General features: G+C 44.1%; 1 protein-coding gene across 1 annotated transcript in view; it reads left to right on the top strand.

Moving 5' to 3' along the window:
- LOC143502059 (uncharacterized) overlaps positions 1–16,248 on the top strand; it is a 28,048-nt gene extending 11,800 nt beyond the window's left edge. The window contains exon 7 of the mRNA XM_076995237.1: positions 15,765–16,248. Within this exon, the coding sequence (XP_076851352.1) occupies positions 15,765–16,248 (484 nt within the window). The remainder of the gene's footprint in view (positions 1–15,764) is intronic.

Genomic DNA, 16,248 nt, shown 5'->3' with positions numbered 1-16,248 from the left:
TCTGTCCATGCTGTGCAATTACTGGCCAAGGACACAGAATAATGAAAGGGCATAATTTAGGAGAGTGTCTGAAGTGATCTATCTATCTATCTATCTATCTATCTATCTATCTATCTATCTATCTATCTATCTATCTATCTATCTATCTATCTATCTATCTATCTATCTATCTGTCTGTCTGTCTGTCTGTCTGTCTGTCCGTCTGACTGACTGACTGACTGTCTGACTGATGCCAATGTACATAAATTAACAAAAGGCAACTTTGTCTTATCTGTGATGGCAGTTAAAGTAGTATGTGTTGAGCAGTGATATTTCAAGCTTATCCTAAATTTGCACACAGGTCAGAAAGCAAAATTTGCACCCTGGCTACATTCATCTGTGTTAATGTTGCTAGTCATGAAAAAACCTCTTATTCACTTGTGCTTGTTGCTTGCTCTTCATGGTACCCAGCTGAAAGTGCCCACCTCTGATAAGTCAGGAGGCACAGTGAATTTTGGAAGGCTGCTGCTCAATTGCTGCCAGAAGGAGTTTGCGAAGGACAAGAACAGCAACGAGCGCAAGCAGAAGGAGCTGGAAGCCGCATCAGAGGTGCGACAGTCTCACCATCTTGATAGTGCACCTTCCCTCCAAGTGCACAACATTGGATGTGTATTGTTAGCGTGAAGTCCAGTCGTTTTAGTTGTGTTAAATGTGCCGTATATCCGGGCCTCGTCTCGTGTTAACGCCAACCCCCCGATATTTCCCGCCAGGATGAGGAGCGTCAGCGCCTGATTGAGGAGCTGGACGCCATAAAGGACGAGGCCCGCCACCGTTCCCTCGGTAACATCAAGTTTATCGGGGAGCTGTTTAAGGTGGAGATGCTGTCGGAGCTTATATTGCATGACTGTATAGTCAAGCTGCTCCAGAAGAGCCACAGCGAGGAAAGACTAGAGTGTCTCTGCATCCTACTCTCCACCATTGGCAAGGACATCGAGAAGGCCAAGGTATCATGCGCTTATGTTCCTCCTACCTGGCTGTTAACTCTTGGCGGTAGTTTTTACCAGGCGGTAGCCACAAGCATGCTAACGAGAGTCTTGTTTTTGACTAATCAGCCCAAAATGGACCACTATTGCAGCTACATAAGCAAAATAATAAACGCGAGGAAGACCTCATTGAGGATCCGCTGCAAACTGCAAGATGTCCTGGACCTCAGACAGGTAAGTGTTACACACCCATCCGTTGGACTTCTTCAGTGTCTCTACAAATGTTTCCTTGCTTTCATTAATTTATACTCGAATGCTTACTGTACAAGTATAGTTTATAGAACAGCCGTTGACCAGCTTCAGTATTTGAGTGTGGAGGTTTCATTGCTAGTCATGCAGAGGTGGTTGGACTGCTTTCCTTTTGCAGGTTTGCTTTTCTTAATTGCCCATCCTGACAAGGTGGCTGCCGTGTTGAATGCATTTTGAAAGCGCTCCTCTCTTTCCAACTACGGTAGAATAACTGGGTGCCCCGGAGGGGTGACCAGGGCCCCAAGACCATCGTCGAGATCCACAAAGAGGCAAACTTGGAGGAGCAGAGGGAGCAGATCAAGGTACCTGAGCAGCTCCTGTCTAAGAAGGACTCCAGTCGGGCGTGTTGGTCGCGACGGGGCCCACCCGTCTGGAGGCCGCATCACCCAACCTCAGGAAGATGCCTGGAATTCGGTGCCCATCATTACCAAGACCAGGGTCCCGGCGGGTCCTTTAAAAGGCTTAAATAAAAGATTTTCAAGGTCTTTAAATGTATTGAATTACATTCTTTTTTGAAGAGTGGCATTAAATTTCATCTAAGGGGAGTGAAAAAGCTATTAATGTCCAAAAAGACAAAAAATATTTTCAATTCTACTTCTACAGCGCAAGTCTCAGTCTAACCACACAGTAAAAAAGAAGCATGGTTGGACTAGTATAACACGGCTAAATCAGCCACAGTTTCATTTCAAATTCAATTCAAATACCAATTAAAACAGTAGTATTTTGAACCCGTGACTGTTCTTCTATAAAAACATTCACATACACACAGTAGCCCCATTCACTCTAGTTCTCTTGCCAAGTGCATGTGTGCCATGTCTTGATATTTGTTATCCATCTTAAAATCAATTTATTTACTTAGAAAACCAAGGGCTGATGCAGGAATACCCTCAACTTGGTGATGTCACCTTAAAGATTCTCCTACCTTTTGCTTCGACATATTTGTAGAAATATTGCCATATTTGAGGCAAGGTTCTCAAAAATGACCATTCAAAAGTAAATACTGCAATCGTGCACAAATGATTTGATGATTTGAGTCTGTGTTTATCAGACATTGTGCTAATAATTTGCAAGGCAAAGCAGGTCTCACATTAACATGGACTACCTGAAAGCTTTGGAGGGGCCCAGCTTGAAAATTCATGTTTTTGCCATGGTAATGGTCTTAATTTTTATTCTTGGAGGTCTTAAGTCATTAAATTTGTAGGTCAACAATGTGCAGATACTCTGCAAGACGCGGCCCATCGACATTGCCTGCAGGACATAAGAATTTGGCTGTCCAATAATTTTTAAAAATGGAATGATGGCCAAACAGAGGCTATTATTATTATTTTTTTATCCAGACAGTGTTACACCAAATGCTAAACATCTGGAGCCTTTATTAATAAATACTCATAGCTACGTAAGGAATCTCAGCGTTCTCTTTGATTCCACACTTACATTTGATAAACAGATAGTTCCAGTTTTTATCAGCTAAGGAAAATCTCTAAGCTCAAATCTATTTTAACTTTTAAAGATATGGAAACAGTTGTTCATGCTTTTATTACATCATGGCTTGATTACTGTAATTCTCTGTATTTGGGTATCAACCAATCAGCTCTGTCACGCCTTCAGCTTGTTCAAAATGCAGCAACTAGGCTCCTGACTGGAACTAAGAAAAGGGAGCATATTTCTCCAGTGTTGGCCTCCCTACATTGGCTGCCTGTTAAGTTCAAATTAAATTTAAGTTAACCTTACAAATTTATGTTTGACTGAATATGCCCTCTTAAAGTATGTAGGCATACCGTACTATTTTCATGTTTAACTGAATAAACCATTGAACACGAGTAGCCTACATTTTATTGAGCATGTTTTTTTTCTTCAAGTATCAAAGTAGAACAGCTTTCTCAAGCAGTTATTGATGCATTTTGAAAACAGGAGATCCTCTGTATAAAGAACCCTTATCTCAAAAACGGACTTTTAATCATTACTTGGGTAGCACGCATATTCCGAATGAGCCATTTTAATCTAGATTAATTAAGATTATTTTCAAGATTTCAGTGAGATTAATCTAGATTTAAAAAAATAATCTATGGCCACCCCTAATTTTAAATAAAGAAAATATTGTCATTTTCAGAGCAAGATAGCCTATAGTCGTCTGACAAAAAGACAGAAAACTATCATTTAAAATTGGGTGAATGCTATTGTCTAATTGCTTGTCTCATGCCTGTGCTATTTTCTAGCTCCACCCTTTTAGCTGTGCTGCCATAGCTAGATTTGCTGGAGCCTTGCACACTATAGTCCATTAATTTATACTTCTCTGTACTAAGGCATGTCTAATGATCTTGTCTCTCCTCTTGATGAGGTAAACCTACTCCTGACATCATGCTGCTACTGAGTCTCAACCTGTTCCAGCTGTTATGGTCCCCCTGCTTCACCCCAACTCCACTGCGCTGGACAGATGTTCCTGTGCCAGATGTTTTTCAGACATACGTACACCCAGCAAATCCTTAATCAGAACACACTGACATGTTGTTCATTCCCTTATCTGTGTGTCTGCACCTCACTTAGAATCTCTCTCCCTGGACTTTTCCATTCCCCTACATCCAGTCTACTGTACCTCCTCTCCTGATAAGGAGAACACCAATCACACATATGGTTTATTATTCTTACCAAATTGTCTTAAGACCCATCTATTTTGTTCTGTATTCAACTACACATATTATCATTAAACTTTAGAAGTCTTTCCTGATACTTGTGTGTTGTGAATCTGTTCTCCTGGTTCCTGAAGTGTTCACTTAGGGTGACCGGATCAGAGATGGTGAAAAAGAGGACACCTCAGCGTGGGCATATAGTTGATATTTATATGAAAATGCTTTACTGGCCCTTAACAAACACTGCAGAAAAAAAACACTGCCCATAAAGGCTATTTGAACTCTTTTACATTTAAAATGTGCAAAACACAATTATACATTTCCATGACATTCTGTGCTGTGATAAATCATGTGTGGCTCTTTCTCACCAAGTCAAAGTGTTTGTGTTCTTCTTTTCAATGTCTTTACTTACTAAATAAAAATGGTAGCCTAAAAAATAAATACAAAATTTTAAAAATATTCTTTGTATTTGTCATTTAAAAAATTGTACACTAAGCCTATGGCTGATACTTTTCAGTCCACCTCATATTGGCGTATTTTTCAGCAGACTGAATCTTTCCCAACAGTTGACGATTACTCATCATACTTCAGTTTTACTATTAGGTTACTATTACATCATACTTCAGTGACATGAATTAAGCATGTTAGGTCTCATTGGTGACCCACATGAGGTGAGGTGATGGGGTGAGGTAACCATCACCCTTCCTCTTCGTCATCGGGCCAAGGTCTCCTTGTTCTCCAGATGTACCATTCTGACGCAAGATCAGGCCGTGCTGCTCACCGGTTTGTACGTGTCTTTCTCCTTTGACTGTCATGAGATCACCAAGTGTTCAGAAACAGCAACTGCCCTCCCAAGACTTCTGATTGGTCAGAAAGGGAGGAATGAACTGCTTTGATCTGTGTCCTCTGTCCATGCTGTGCAATTACTGGCCAAGGACACAGAATAATGAAAGGGCATAATTTAGCAGAGTGTCTGAAGAGATCTATCTATCTATCTATCTATCTATCTATCTATCTATCTGTCTGTCTGTCTGTCTGTCTGTCTGTCCGTCTGACTGACTGACTGACTGTCTGACTGATGCCAATGTACATAAATTAACAAAAGGCAACTTTGTCTTATCTGTGATGGCAGTTAAAGTAGTATGTGTTGAGCAGTGATATTTCAAGCTTATCCTAAATTTGCACACAGGTCAGAAAGCAAAATTTGCACCCTGGCTACATTCATCTGTGTTAATGTTGCTAGTCATGAAAAAACCTCTTATTCACTTGTGCTTGTTGCTTGCTCTTCATGGTACCCAGCTGAAAGTGCCCACCTCTGATAAGTCAGGAGGCACAGTGAATTTTGGAAGGCTGCTGCTCAATTGCTGCCAGAAGGAGTTTGCGAAGGACAAGGACAGCAACGAGCGCAAGCAGAAGGAGCTGGAAGCCGCATCAGAGGTGCGACAGTCTCACCATCTTGATAGTGCACCTTCCCTCCAAGTGCACATCATTGGATGTGTATTGTTAGAGTGCAGTCCAGTCGTTTTAGTTGTGTTAAATGTGCCGTATATCCGGGCCTCGTCTCGTGTTAACGCCAACCCCCGATATTTCCCGCCAGGATGAGGAGCGTCAGCGCCTGATCGAGGAGCTGGACGCCATGAAGGACGAGGCCCGCCACCGTTCCCTCGGTAACATCAAGTTTATCGGGGAGCTGTTTAAGGTGGAGATGCTGTCGGAGCTTATATTGCATGACTGTATAGTCAAGCTGCTCCAGAAGAGCCACAGCGAGGAAAGACTAGAGTGTCTCTGCATCCTACTCTCCACCATTGGCAAGGACATCGAGAAGGCCAAGGTATCATGCGCTTATGTTCCTCCTACCTGGCTGGTAACTCTTGGCGGTAGTTTTTACCAGGCGGTAGCCACAAGCATGCTAACGAGAGTCTTGTTTTTGACTAATGTAGGAATAATGTTTGTAGGAACTCACTTACTTCTCCTGCACACTCAGTGACTCAGGTCTGACACACTGGAACCCATGCTCCTAGTAAGTGCTACATTCCAGTTATTTTAAATAGCCGGTGGCATGGCTCTCAGAATCGAAATAAAAATGTAATCAGAAGAAAACACAAGGGCACAAAACATTGTAACAAACAAAATTTGATCCCAGTGAAATGCACAAGTGATGTAAGTGATGCCGATCAAACACATCAAGTCTTCAAAGTCTCCTTACTAAACGTCCGCTCACTCACAAACAAGACTTTTATAATAGCTAAATTAATTGAAGATTATTGTCTGGACTTTCTTTTTCTAACAGAGACTTGGCTTGATAGCAATGGAGCAATAGTGCTAAATGAAGCTTCGCCTCCTGACTTTAACTATTTTAATGTCTCTAGAGTAAATAAGAGAGGTGGTGGTGTTGCATGTTTTTACCATAAAGCATTCCGCTGTAAGCAGATCTCATTAGGGGAACATCCTATGTTTGAATATCTGGCAGTACAACTCAACAGTACTTATTCAGTTCTTTTGATTGTTATCTATCATCCTCCCAGACTACATGCAGACTTTCTTGAAGATTTTGAAGAAATGCTTTCAAGGATTTTAATTGATTTTGATTATGTTTTAATTGCTGGGGATTTTAATATTCACATGGATATATCCACAAATCCAATCACTTCAGAGTTCATGAGGATGCTTAACTCTTTTGATCTCATACAGCATGTATCAGGCCCAACTCATAAGCATGGCCACATTTTAGATTTGATCATTTCTAAAAGCATAGAGGTTAATAATACTGAAATTATTGATGTTGCAATTTCTGACCATTTTGGCGTATTTTTCAATATGTCATTATCTACTAGAACACTCAGTGAAAAGCGTACAATAACCAAGCGTTATCTCAGTGCTGGCAGTGCCGTGGCCTTCACAGACATGATACAGTCCCTCCCTCCCCTCTCAGAAAATGGGAATGAGCTAGTTGAAACATTCACACAGAGAGTTAAGAACTGTATTGATGCTGTGGCACCAAAGGTAACTAAAATTATCTCTGGTAAAATTAGGATGCCCTGGAGAAACACTCCTTCTATTGTAAAATTTAGGCAAGAATGTAGGCAGGCTGAGAGACGTTGGCGAAGGTCAAAATTGCAAGTACATTTTGATATTTATAAAACAACATTGCACAATTACAACAGTGAAGTGAAATCAACAAGGGAAAACTATTTCTCTACCTTAATCAATTCATCAAATAATAACTCGGCTGTCCTGTTCAGAAGTATTGATCAGCTAGTAAACCCCACCTCCTGTGTCTTCCCTGAGACTGTTTCAGTTGAAAAATGTGATGAGTTTGCAATATTTTTTAGGGACAAGATCACTAGTATAAGGCAGAACATAGCAACAAGCACTAATAGACTATCAAACCTTATATCAGTTACTCAGCCTAACTTTAATATGTCTTATTTCCAAGAAGTTGACATGGTAACACTACTTGATGTGATTTCATCACTAAAATCCTCTACTTGTGAACTGGACCCTTTACCTACATGCTTTTTCAAGCAGGTTCTGAGCTCATTAGCAAATGAAGTTCTAACGATTGTTAATCAGTCTCTGCAATTGGGTGAATTCCCTAACTTTTTTAAAACAGCAATGGTTAAACCACTATTAAAGAACAGAAATCTTGATCCCACAATTCTCAATAATTATCGACCTATATCTAACCTTTCCTTTCTTAGCAAAATCATTGAAAAAGTTGTGTCAATCCAGTTGAATGATTATGTAAAAGTAAATCAAATAAATGACACTTTTCAATCTGGTTTCAGAGCTCTCCACAGCACTGAAACAGCCCTAGTTAAGGTAGTAAATGACTTGAGATTGAATAAGGATGCAGGCAAACTCTCAGTCCTTTTTCTGCTGGATTTAAGCGCCGCTTTTGACACAGTTGATCATGAAATTCTTCTTGATCGACTACAGAGTTGGGTAGGCCTTAGTGGCTTAGTCTTAGACTGGTTTAGATCATACCTAACTGGGCGTGATTACTATGTAGCATTAGGTACCTCTTCCTCCACACGTCAAAAAATAACTTGTGGCGTCCCCCAAGGATCAATTCTTGGGCCGTTACTATTCAACCTATATATGCTTCTGCTACCACATATCATTAATAAACATGGTATTAGTTATCATCAATATGCAGATGACACTCAACTTTACATTTCTCTAGAACCTAAGGCCCTAAAATCAATTTGCTCACTGTTTGACTGCATAGATAATATACAGACATGGATGTCTGACAATTTTCTGCAATTAAATAAACAGAAGACAGAGGTTCTTGTTCTTGGCAGTGATTCACAAAGGAATGATGTCCAGACCTATTTAAATAAAATGAATCTGAATGCCAGACAATGTGTTAAGAACCTGGGCGTCACCTTTGATAATGAGCTCAGCTTCAAATCACACATCATGACTACATGCAAGACAGCTTATTTTCACCTTCGAAACATTGCTAAGGTCCGGGATATGCTCACTCCTGCTGACAGTGAAAAACTTGTCCATGCGTTTATCACATCAAGGCTAGATTATTGTAACGCTGTTCTATCTGCTCTTCCAAAGAGCTCTATTTCGCACCTACAGCGAGTTCAGAATGCGGCTGCAAGGGTTCTGACCCGCAGGAGAAAGAGAGATCATATTACACCTGCACTCCACTCACTGCACTGGTTACCTGTCAGCTTTAGGATAGATTTTAAGGTTCTAGTCATGGTTTTTAAATGTCTTCATGGTCTTGCCCCTCTTTACCTCAGTGAAATGATGGTTAGATATGTTCCAGTCAGGTCTCTGAGGTCTTCAAACAGTAATCTACTGGTGATTCCTAGATGCCGATTAAAGATTGGCGAGGGTGCTTTTAGCCACTTTTTAGCCCAAAGCTCTGGAATTCTCTTCCTGAAGAGCTCAGATGCATTTCATCCCTGAATAGTTTCAAGAACAGTCTCAAAACTTTCCTGTTTAGATCTGCTTTTAGTTAAGAAATTCTAGTCTATTATTTTATAATTTGTCACTTTATTTAATTATTTCTTTTTACCTTTAATTTTAATATTTTATTTTTATCTTCTTATATTTACTTATCTTAATTAGTTTTATTTACTTTACTTTTTTATTATATTGTTTACTTTACTTTTTTACATTTTATGTTATTTTACTTTAATTTCTTTAACATTTTCTTTTTGTCTTCTTTTTATGTTTCTTTTATTTATACTGTAAAGCACTTTGAGTTGCATGTATGTATGAAAGTGTCACGTGCGGCTACGCCCCCTCTCCTAGCTGTCACTCTGGGTTCCCTCGTGTCTGTGTTCTTGCCCGTTTGTCCCGCCCTGCTCGTTAGTTTTATGAATCCCTCGTTTGTTACCACGCCCCTGTGTCATTGTCATCACCTGTCCCTAGTTTATGTCAGTGTATATAAGCCCCTGAGTCTCCCTTGTCCTTCGTCCGGTATTTTGAATTTGATTTGTGATCGTGTCTGTTTCTTCGCTGTTTCTGTACCTGACCGTATTCGTGTTTCCCCCGTTACCCGTGCTCCCTGTCTTTGTAATGCCTGTCTTTGCTTGTTTCACGGACTGCCCTCCTGCTATCGACCCTGCCTGGCTTTCGGATGATGATTACGGTATTCCCCTGAATAAATCTCGCTCTTCTCAGCACTTGTGTCCGTCCTCTCGCTCCGTGGCGCGAGCCACGTTACATAATACCGGACCTATCAAGGACACAGCGAGAGAGCGAGACTCTGGTGAGTTCAAACACTGTGAATGGATGTCGGCTGGTTTAATCCGGTTCGACTCTCCGGTATTTCAGTGCGAACAAACTAGAGACAGGAATACCCCTGGCGCTGCGGGTACAAGGAAGTCTCGTCGCCGACCAAAGAAAGCGCAGTCTCTTTCTACTGGCTTTCGCGACGAGACTCCATCTGAGCGCTGTGTGTCTGCCCGGTCTTGCGAACACGACAGGGAGAAACCTCCTGTCGTGCGAGCAGCGGGCAGACGGTCTGAGCGCACAGACAAGTTTTCGCTTAACCCTCGGTTGACTCTCTCTGACCACCGTGAGCTCCCGGCGCCTCAAGGGAGGCGGAGCCGCAGCAGAGAGAGCAACCGAGGAGCTTGTGTGTCTGTGTGTTCTGCCAGGCTCACCCAGGACCCTGAGGAGGAGGACCCACCGCCTCTGACCCTGCCGGCTACTCCACATGACAACCCCAAGTATTTTTTGGGGGGGAGTACGAGCCACGTCAGTATGGCGGTCCCGCCCCCCGATGACGTCAGTATGGCGGTCACGCCCCCCGATGACGTCAGTATGGCGGTCACGCCCCCCGATGACGTCAGTATGGCGGTCACGCCCCCCGATGACGTCAGTATGGCGGTCACGCCCCCCGATGACGTCAGTATGGCGGTCACGCCCCCCGATGACGTCAGTATAGTGGCTCCGCCCCCCGAGGACGTCGGCTTGGCGGACACGCCCCCCGATGACGTCAGTATAGTGGCTCCGCCCCCCGAGGACGTCGGCTTGGCGGTTCCGCCCCCTGAGGACGTCAGCCCGGTGGTTCCGCCCCCTGAGGACGTCAGCCCGGTGGTTCCGCCCCCTGAGGACGTCAGCCCGGTGGTTCCGCCCCCTGAGGACGTCAGCCCGGTGGTTCCGCCCCCTGAGGACGTCAGCCCGGTGGTTCCGCCCCCTGAGGACGTCAGCCCGGTGGTTCCGCCCCCCGAGGGTGTCTCATCCACGCCGGTTCCTGTCCCCGCGACCCTGGAGGGGTCGTCCACGCCGGTTCCTGTCCCCGCTGCCCGCCAGCGGACCCTGCCTGTCCCCGCTGCCTGTCTGCCGGCTCCAGTTCCCGCTGCCTGTCTGCCGGCTCCTGTTCCCGCTGCCCGCCAGCGGACCCTGCCTGTTCCCGCTGCCCGCCAGTGGACCCTGCCTGTTCCCGCTGCCCGCCTGCCGGCTCCTGTTCCCGCTGCCCGCCTGCCGGCTCCTGTTCCCGCTGCCCGCCTGCCGGCTCCTGTTCCCGCTGCCCGCCTGCCGGCTCCTGTTCCCGCTGCCCGCCTGCCGGCTCCTGTTCCCGCTGCCCGCCTGCCGGCTCCTGTCCCCGCTGCCCGCCAGCGGACCCCGCCTGTCCCCGCTGCCCGCCAGCGGACCCCGTCTGTCCCCGCTGCCCGCCAGCGGACCCAGCCTGTTGCCCTTGGGACTGTGCTGCCCCCTGTTGGGCATGGACTTGGTGTTCCCCCTGCTCCGCCATGTGCCTCCTATGTTCCATTGCCCGTGTTCCCCTTGCTCCCTGGTCCCATCCCTGGTTTTGTTTTGGTCCCTGTCCCCGTGGTTGTGTCTGTTCGTGTCCATGTTCCTGTTCCTGTGTCTGTTTCCTGTGGTGTCATCCCTGTCCCTGTCCCCATGTCTGTTCCCCAAGTTGTCACCCACCTTGTGCCAGTGCCTGTCTCCGTTGTTCATGGTGTCTTTGCCTCTGTGTTTGCCTCCGCCTTGTCCCCTGGCCCCACTTCCGTGTCTGTCCCCGGTCCTGTACTGTCCAGCCCTGCTCCTTGCCCTGTCCGGTCTCCATGTGCCCCGTGTACCGCCATGCCCCAGCCCAGCTCCTGGCCCGTCTCTGGTCCCCCTGTCCCTGCCGTGCCCCGGTCTCCGTGCCCTGCTTTCCCCTGGTCTGTTCCTCCGGTCCGTCCCGTGTCTGCTGTCCCTGTCCCTCGCCGTGTTCCGTGGTTCCCTGTCTTGTCCTAGTCTGGTTCCCTGTCCTGTCTGCCCTTGCGTGCCCCGGAGTGGCACGCTTTGAGGGGGGGTTCTGTCACGTGCGGCTACGCCCCCTCTCCTAGCTGTCACTCTGGGTTCCCTCGTGTCTGTGTTCTTGCCCGTTTGTCCCGCCCTGCTCGTTAGTTTTATGAATCCCTCGTTTGTTACCACGCCCCTGTGTCATTGTCATCACCTGTCCCTAGTTTATGTCAGTGTATATAAGCCCCTGAGTCTCCCTTGTCCTTCGTCCGGTATTTTGAATTTGATTTGTGATCGTGTCTGTTTCTTCGCTGTTTCTGTACCTGACCGTATTCGTGTTTCCCCCGTTACCCGTGCTCCCTGTCTTTGTAATGCCTGTCTTTGCTTGTTTCACGGACTGCCCTCCTGCTATCGACCCTGCCTGGCTTTCGGATGATGATTACGGTATTCCCCTGAATAAATCTCGCTCTTCTCAGCACTTGTGTCCGTCCTCTCGCTCCGTGGCGCGAGCCACGTTACAGAAAGGTGCTATATAAATAAAGATTATTATTATTATTATTATTATTAATCAGCCCAAAATGGACCACTATTGCAGCTACATAAGCAAAATAATAAACGCGAGGAAGACCTCATTGAGGATCCGCTGCAAACTGCAAGATGTCCTGGACCTCAGACAGGTAAGTGTTACACACCCATCCGTTGGACTTCTTCAGTGTCTCTACAAATGTTTCCTTGCTTTCATTAATTTATACTCGAATGCTTACTGTACAAGTATAGTTTATAGAACAGCCGTTGACCAGCTTCAGTATTTGAGTGTGGAGGTTTCATTGCTAGTCATGCAGAGGTGGTTGGACTGCTTTCCTTTTGCAGGTTTGCTTTTCTTAATTGCCCATCCTGACAAGGTGGCTGCCGTGTTGAATGCATTTTGAAAGCGCTCCTCTCTTTCCAACTACGGTAGAATAACTGGGTGCCCCGGAGGGGTGACCAGGGCCCCAAGACCATCGTCGAGATCCACAAAGAGGCAAACTTGGAGGAGCAGAGGGAGCAGATCAAGGTACCTGAGCAGCTCCTGTCTAAGAAGGACTCCAGTCGGGCGTGTTGGTCGCGACGGGGCCCACCCGTCTGGAGGCCGCATCACCCAACCTCAGGAAGATGCCTGGAATTCGGTGCCCATCATTACCAAGACCAGGGTCCCGGCGGGTCCTTTAAAAGGCTTAAATAAAATATTTTCAAGGTCTTTAAATGTATTGAATTACATTCTTTTTTGAAGAGTGGCATTAAATTTCATCTAAGGGGAGTGAAAAAGCTATTAATGTCCAAAAAGACAAAAAATATTTTCAATTCTACTTCTACAGCGCAAGTCTCAGTCTAACCACACAGTAAAAAAGAAGCATGGTTGGACTAGTATAACACGGCTAAATCAGCCACAGTTTCATTTCAAATTCAATTCAAATACCAATTAAAACAGTAGTATTTTGAACCCGTGACTGTTCTTCTATAAAAACATTCACATACACACAGTAGCCCCATTCACTCTAGTTCTCTTGCCAAGTGCATGTGTGCCATGTCTTGATATTTGTTATCCATCTTAAAATCAATTTATTTACTTAGAAAACCAAGGGCTGATGCAGGAATACCCTCAACTTGGTGATGTCACCTTAAAGATTCTCCTACCTTTTGCTTCGACATATTTGTAGAAATATTGCCATATTTGAGGCAAGGTTCTCAAAAATGACCATTCAAAAGTAAATACTGCAATCGTGCACAAATGATTTGATGATTTGAGGCTGTGTTTATCAGACATTGTGCTAATAATTTGCAAGGCAAAGCAGGTCTCACATTAACATGGACTACCTGAAAGCTTTGGAGGGGCCCAGCTTGAAAATTCATGTTTTTGCCATGGTAATGGTCTTAATTTTTATTCTTGGAGGTCTTAAGTCATTAAATTTGTAGGTCAACAATGTGCAGATACTCTGCAAGACGCGGCCCATCGACATTGCCTGCAGGACATAAGAATTTGGCTGTCCAATAATTTTTAAAAATGGAATGATGGCCAAACAGAGGCTATTATTATTATTTTTTTATCCAGACAGTGTTACACCAAATGCTAAACATCTGGAGCCTTTATTAATAAATACTCAGAGCTACGTAAGGAATCTCAGCGTTCTCTTTGATTCCACACTTACATTTGATAAACAGATAGTACCAGTTTTTATCAGCTAAGGAAAATCTCTAAGCTCAAATCTATTTTAACTTTTAAAGATATGGAAACAGTTGTTCATGCTTTTATTACATCATGGCTTGATTACTGTAATTCTCTGTATTTGGGTATCAACCAATCAGCTCTGTCACGCCTTCAGCTTGTTCAAAATGCAGCAGCTAGGCTCCTGACTGGAACTAAGAAAAGGGAGCATATTTCTCCAGTGTTGGCCTCCCTACATTGGCTGCCTGTTAAGTTCAAATTAAATTTAAGTTAACCTTACAAATTCATGTTTGACTGAATATGCCCTCTTAAAGTATGTAGGCATACCGTACTATTTTCATGTTTAACTGAATAAACCATTGAACACGAGTAGCCTACATTTTATTGAGCATGTTTTTTTCTTCAAGTATCAAAGTAGAACAGCTTTCTCAAGCAGTCATTGATGCATTTTGAAAACAGGAGATCCTCTGTATAAAGAACCCTTATCTCAAAAACGGACTTTTAATCATTACTTGGGTAGCACGCATATTCCGAATGAGCCATTTTAATCTAGATTAATTAAGATTAGTTTCAAGATTTCAGTGAGATTAATCTAGATTTAAAAAAATAATCTATGGCCACCCCTAATTTTAAATAAAGAAAATATTGTCATTTTCAGAGCAAGATAGCCTATAGTCGTCTGACAAAAAGACAGAAAACTATCATTTAAAATTGGGTGAATGCTATTGTCTAATTGCTTGTTTCATGCCTGTGCTATTTTCTAGCTCCACCCTTTTAGCTGTGCTGCCATAGCTAGATTTGCTGGAGCCTTGCACACTATAGTCCATTAATTTATACTTCTCTGTACTAAGGCATGTCTAATGATCTTGTCTCTCCTCTTGATGAGGTAAACCTACTCCTGACATCATGCTGCTACTGAGTCTCAAACTGTTCCAGCTGTTATGGTCCCCCTGCTTCACCCCAACTCCACTGCGCTGGACAGATGTTCCTGTGCCAGATGTTTTTCAGACATACGTACACCCAGCAAATCCTTAATCAGAACACACTGACATGTTGTTCATTCCCTTATCTGTGTGTCTGCACCTCACTTAGAATCTCTCTCCCTGGACTTTTCCATTCCCCTACATCCAGTCTACTGTACCTCCTCTCCTGATAAGGAGAACACCAATCACACATATGGTTTATTATTCTTACCAAATTGTCTTAAGACCCATCTATTTTGTTCTGTATTCAACTACACATATTATCATTAAACTTTAGAACTCTTTCCTGATACTTGTGTGTTGTGAATCTGTTCTCCTGGTTCCTGAAGTGTTCACTTAGGGTGACCGGATCAGAGATGGTGAAAAAGAGGACACCTCAGCGTGGGCATATAGTTGATATTTATATGAAAATGCTTTACTGGCCCTTAACATACACTGCAGGAAAAAAACACTGCCCTTAAAGGCTATTTGAACTCTTTTACATTTAAAATGTGCAAAACACAATTATACATTTCCATGACATTCTGTGCTGTGATAAATCATGTGTGGCTCTTTCTCATCAAGTCAAAGTGTTTGTGTTCTTCTTTTCAATGTTTGTCCTTACAAAATAAAAATGGTAGCCTAAAAAATAAATACAAAATTTAAAAATATTATTTGTATTGGCACAAAATTAGTCATATAAAAAATTTTACACTAAGCCTATGGCTGATACTTTTCAGTCCACCTCATATTGGGCGTATTTTTCAGCAGACTGAATCTTTCCCAACAGTTGACGATTACTCATCATACTTCAGTTTTACTATTAGCTTACTATTACATCATACTTCAGTGACATGAGATAAGCATGTTAGGTCTCATTGGTGACCCACATGAGGTGAGGTGATGAGGTGAGGTAACCATCACCCTTCCTCTTCGTCATCGGGCCAAGGTCTCCTTGTTCTCCAGATGTACCATTCTGACGCAAGATCAGTGCAGACAAGCCTAGTAGTTTTCTTGTGAAGTCCTCCACCAGCGAGCTGCTCACCTGCCTGGGTGAGTTCCTGTGCCGACGTTCCTGTCTGCTGAAGGACCTCTCTGCCCATGAGCCCTTGCAGTGTGTTCGCAGTGTGGACCGCTCCTTGACACTGACAGGATGGCAACAGCAAGGCTTCTTCACTCCAGGCACCGTGGTCTTCCTCTACATGCTGTGTCGTGACATCGTTTCAGCTGAGGTGGCCACCAAGGAGGAGCTGCAGGCCGTGCTGCTCACCGGTTTGTACGTGTCTTTCTCCTTTGACTGTCATGAGATCAGCTACCCAGACAAACCTTTCCTGCTGGAAGAAAATAGAGGGGCCTTTTGGACCCGAGCCCTGGAAATCGTGAACCGGATGAGTGGCAAGATGCTGCATATTAATAACAACCTGCAGTATTTTGGACAGATCTTCAATGACCTCAAGAACAGGGTAGATAATTAA

This window comes from Brachyhypopomus gauderio, unplaced genomic scaffold, assembly GCF_052324685.1.
Source record: "Brachyhypopomus gauderio isolate BG-103 unplaced genomic scaffold, BGAUD_0.2 sc187, whole genome shotgun sequence".
Lineage (NCBI taxonomy): Eukaryota > Metazoa > Chordata > Actinopteri > Gymnotiformes > Hypopomidae > Brachyhypopomus > Brachyhypopomus gauderio.
The sequence above is the reverse complement of the archived record's forward strand: the minus strand, read 5'-3'. Positions and strand labels throughout refer to the sequence as shown.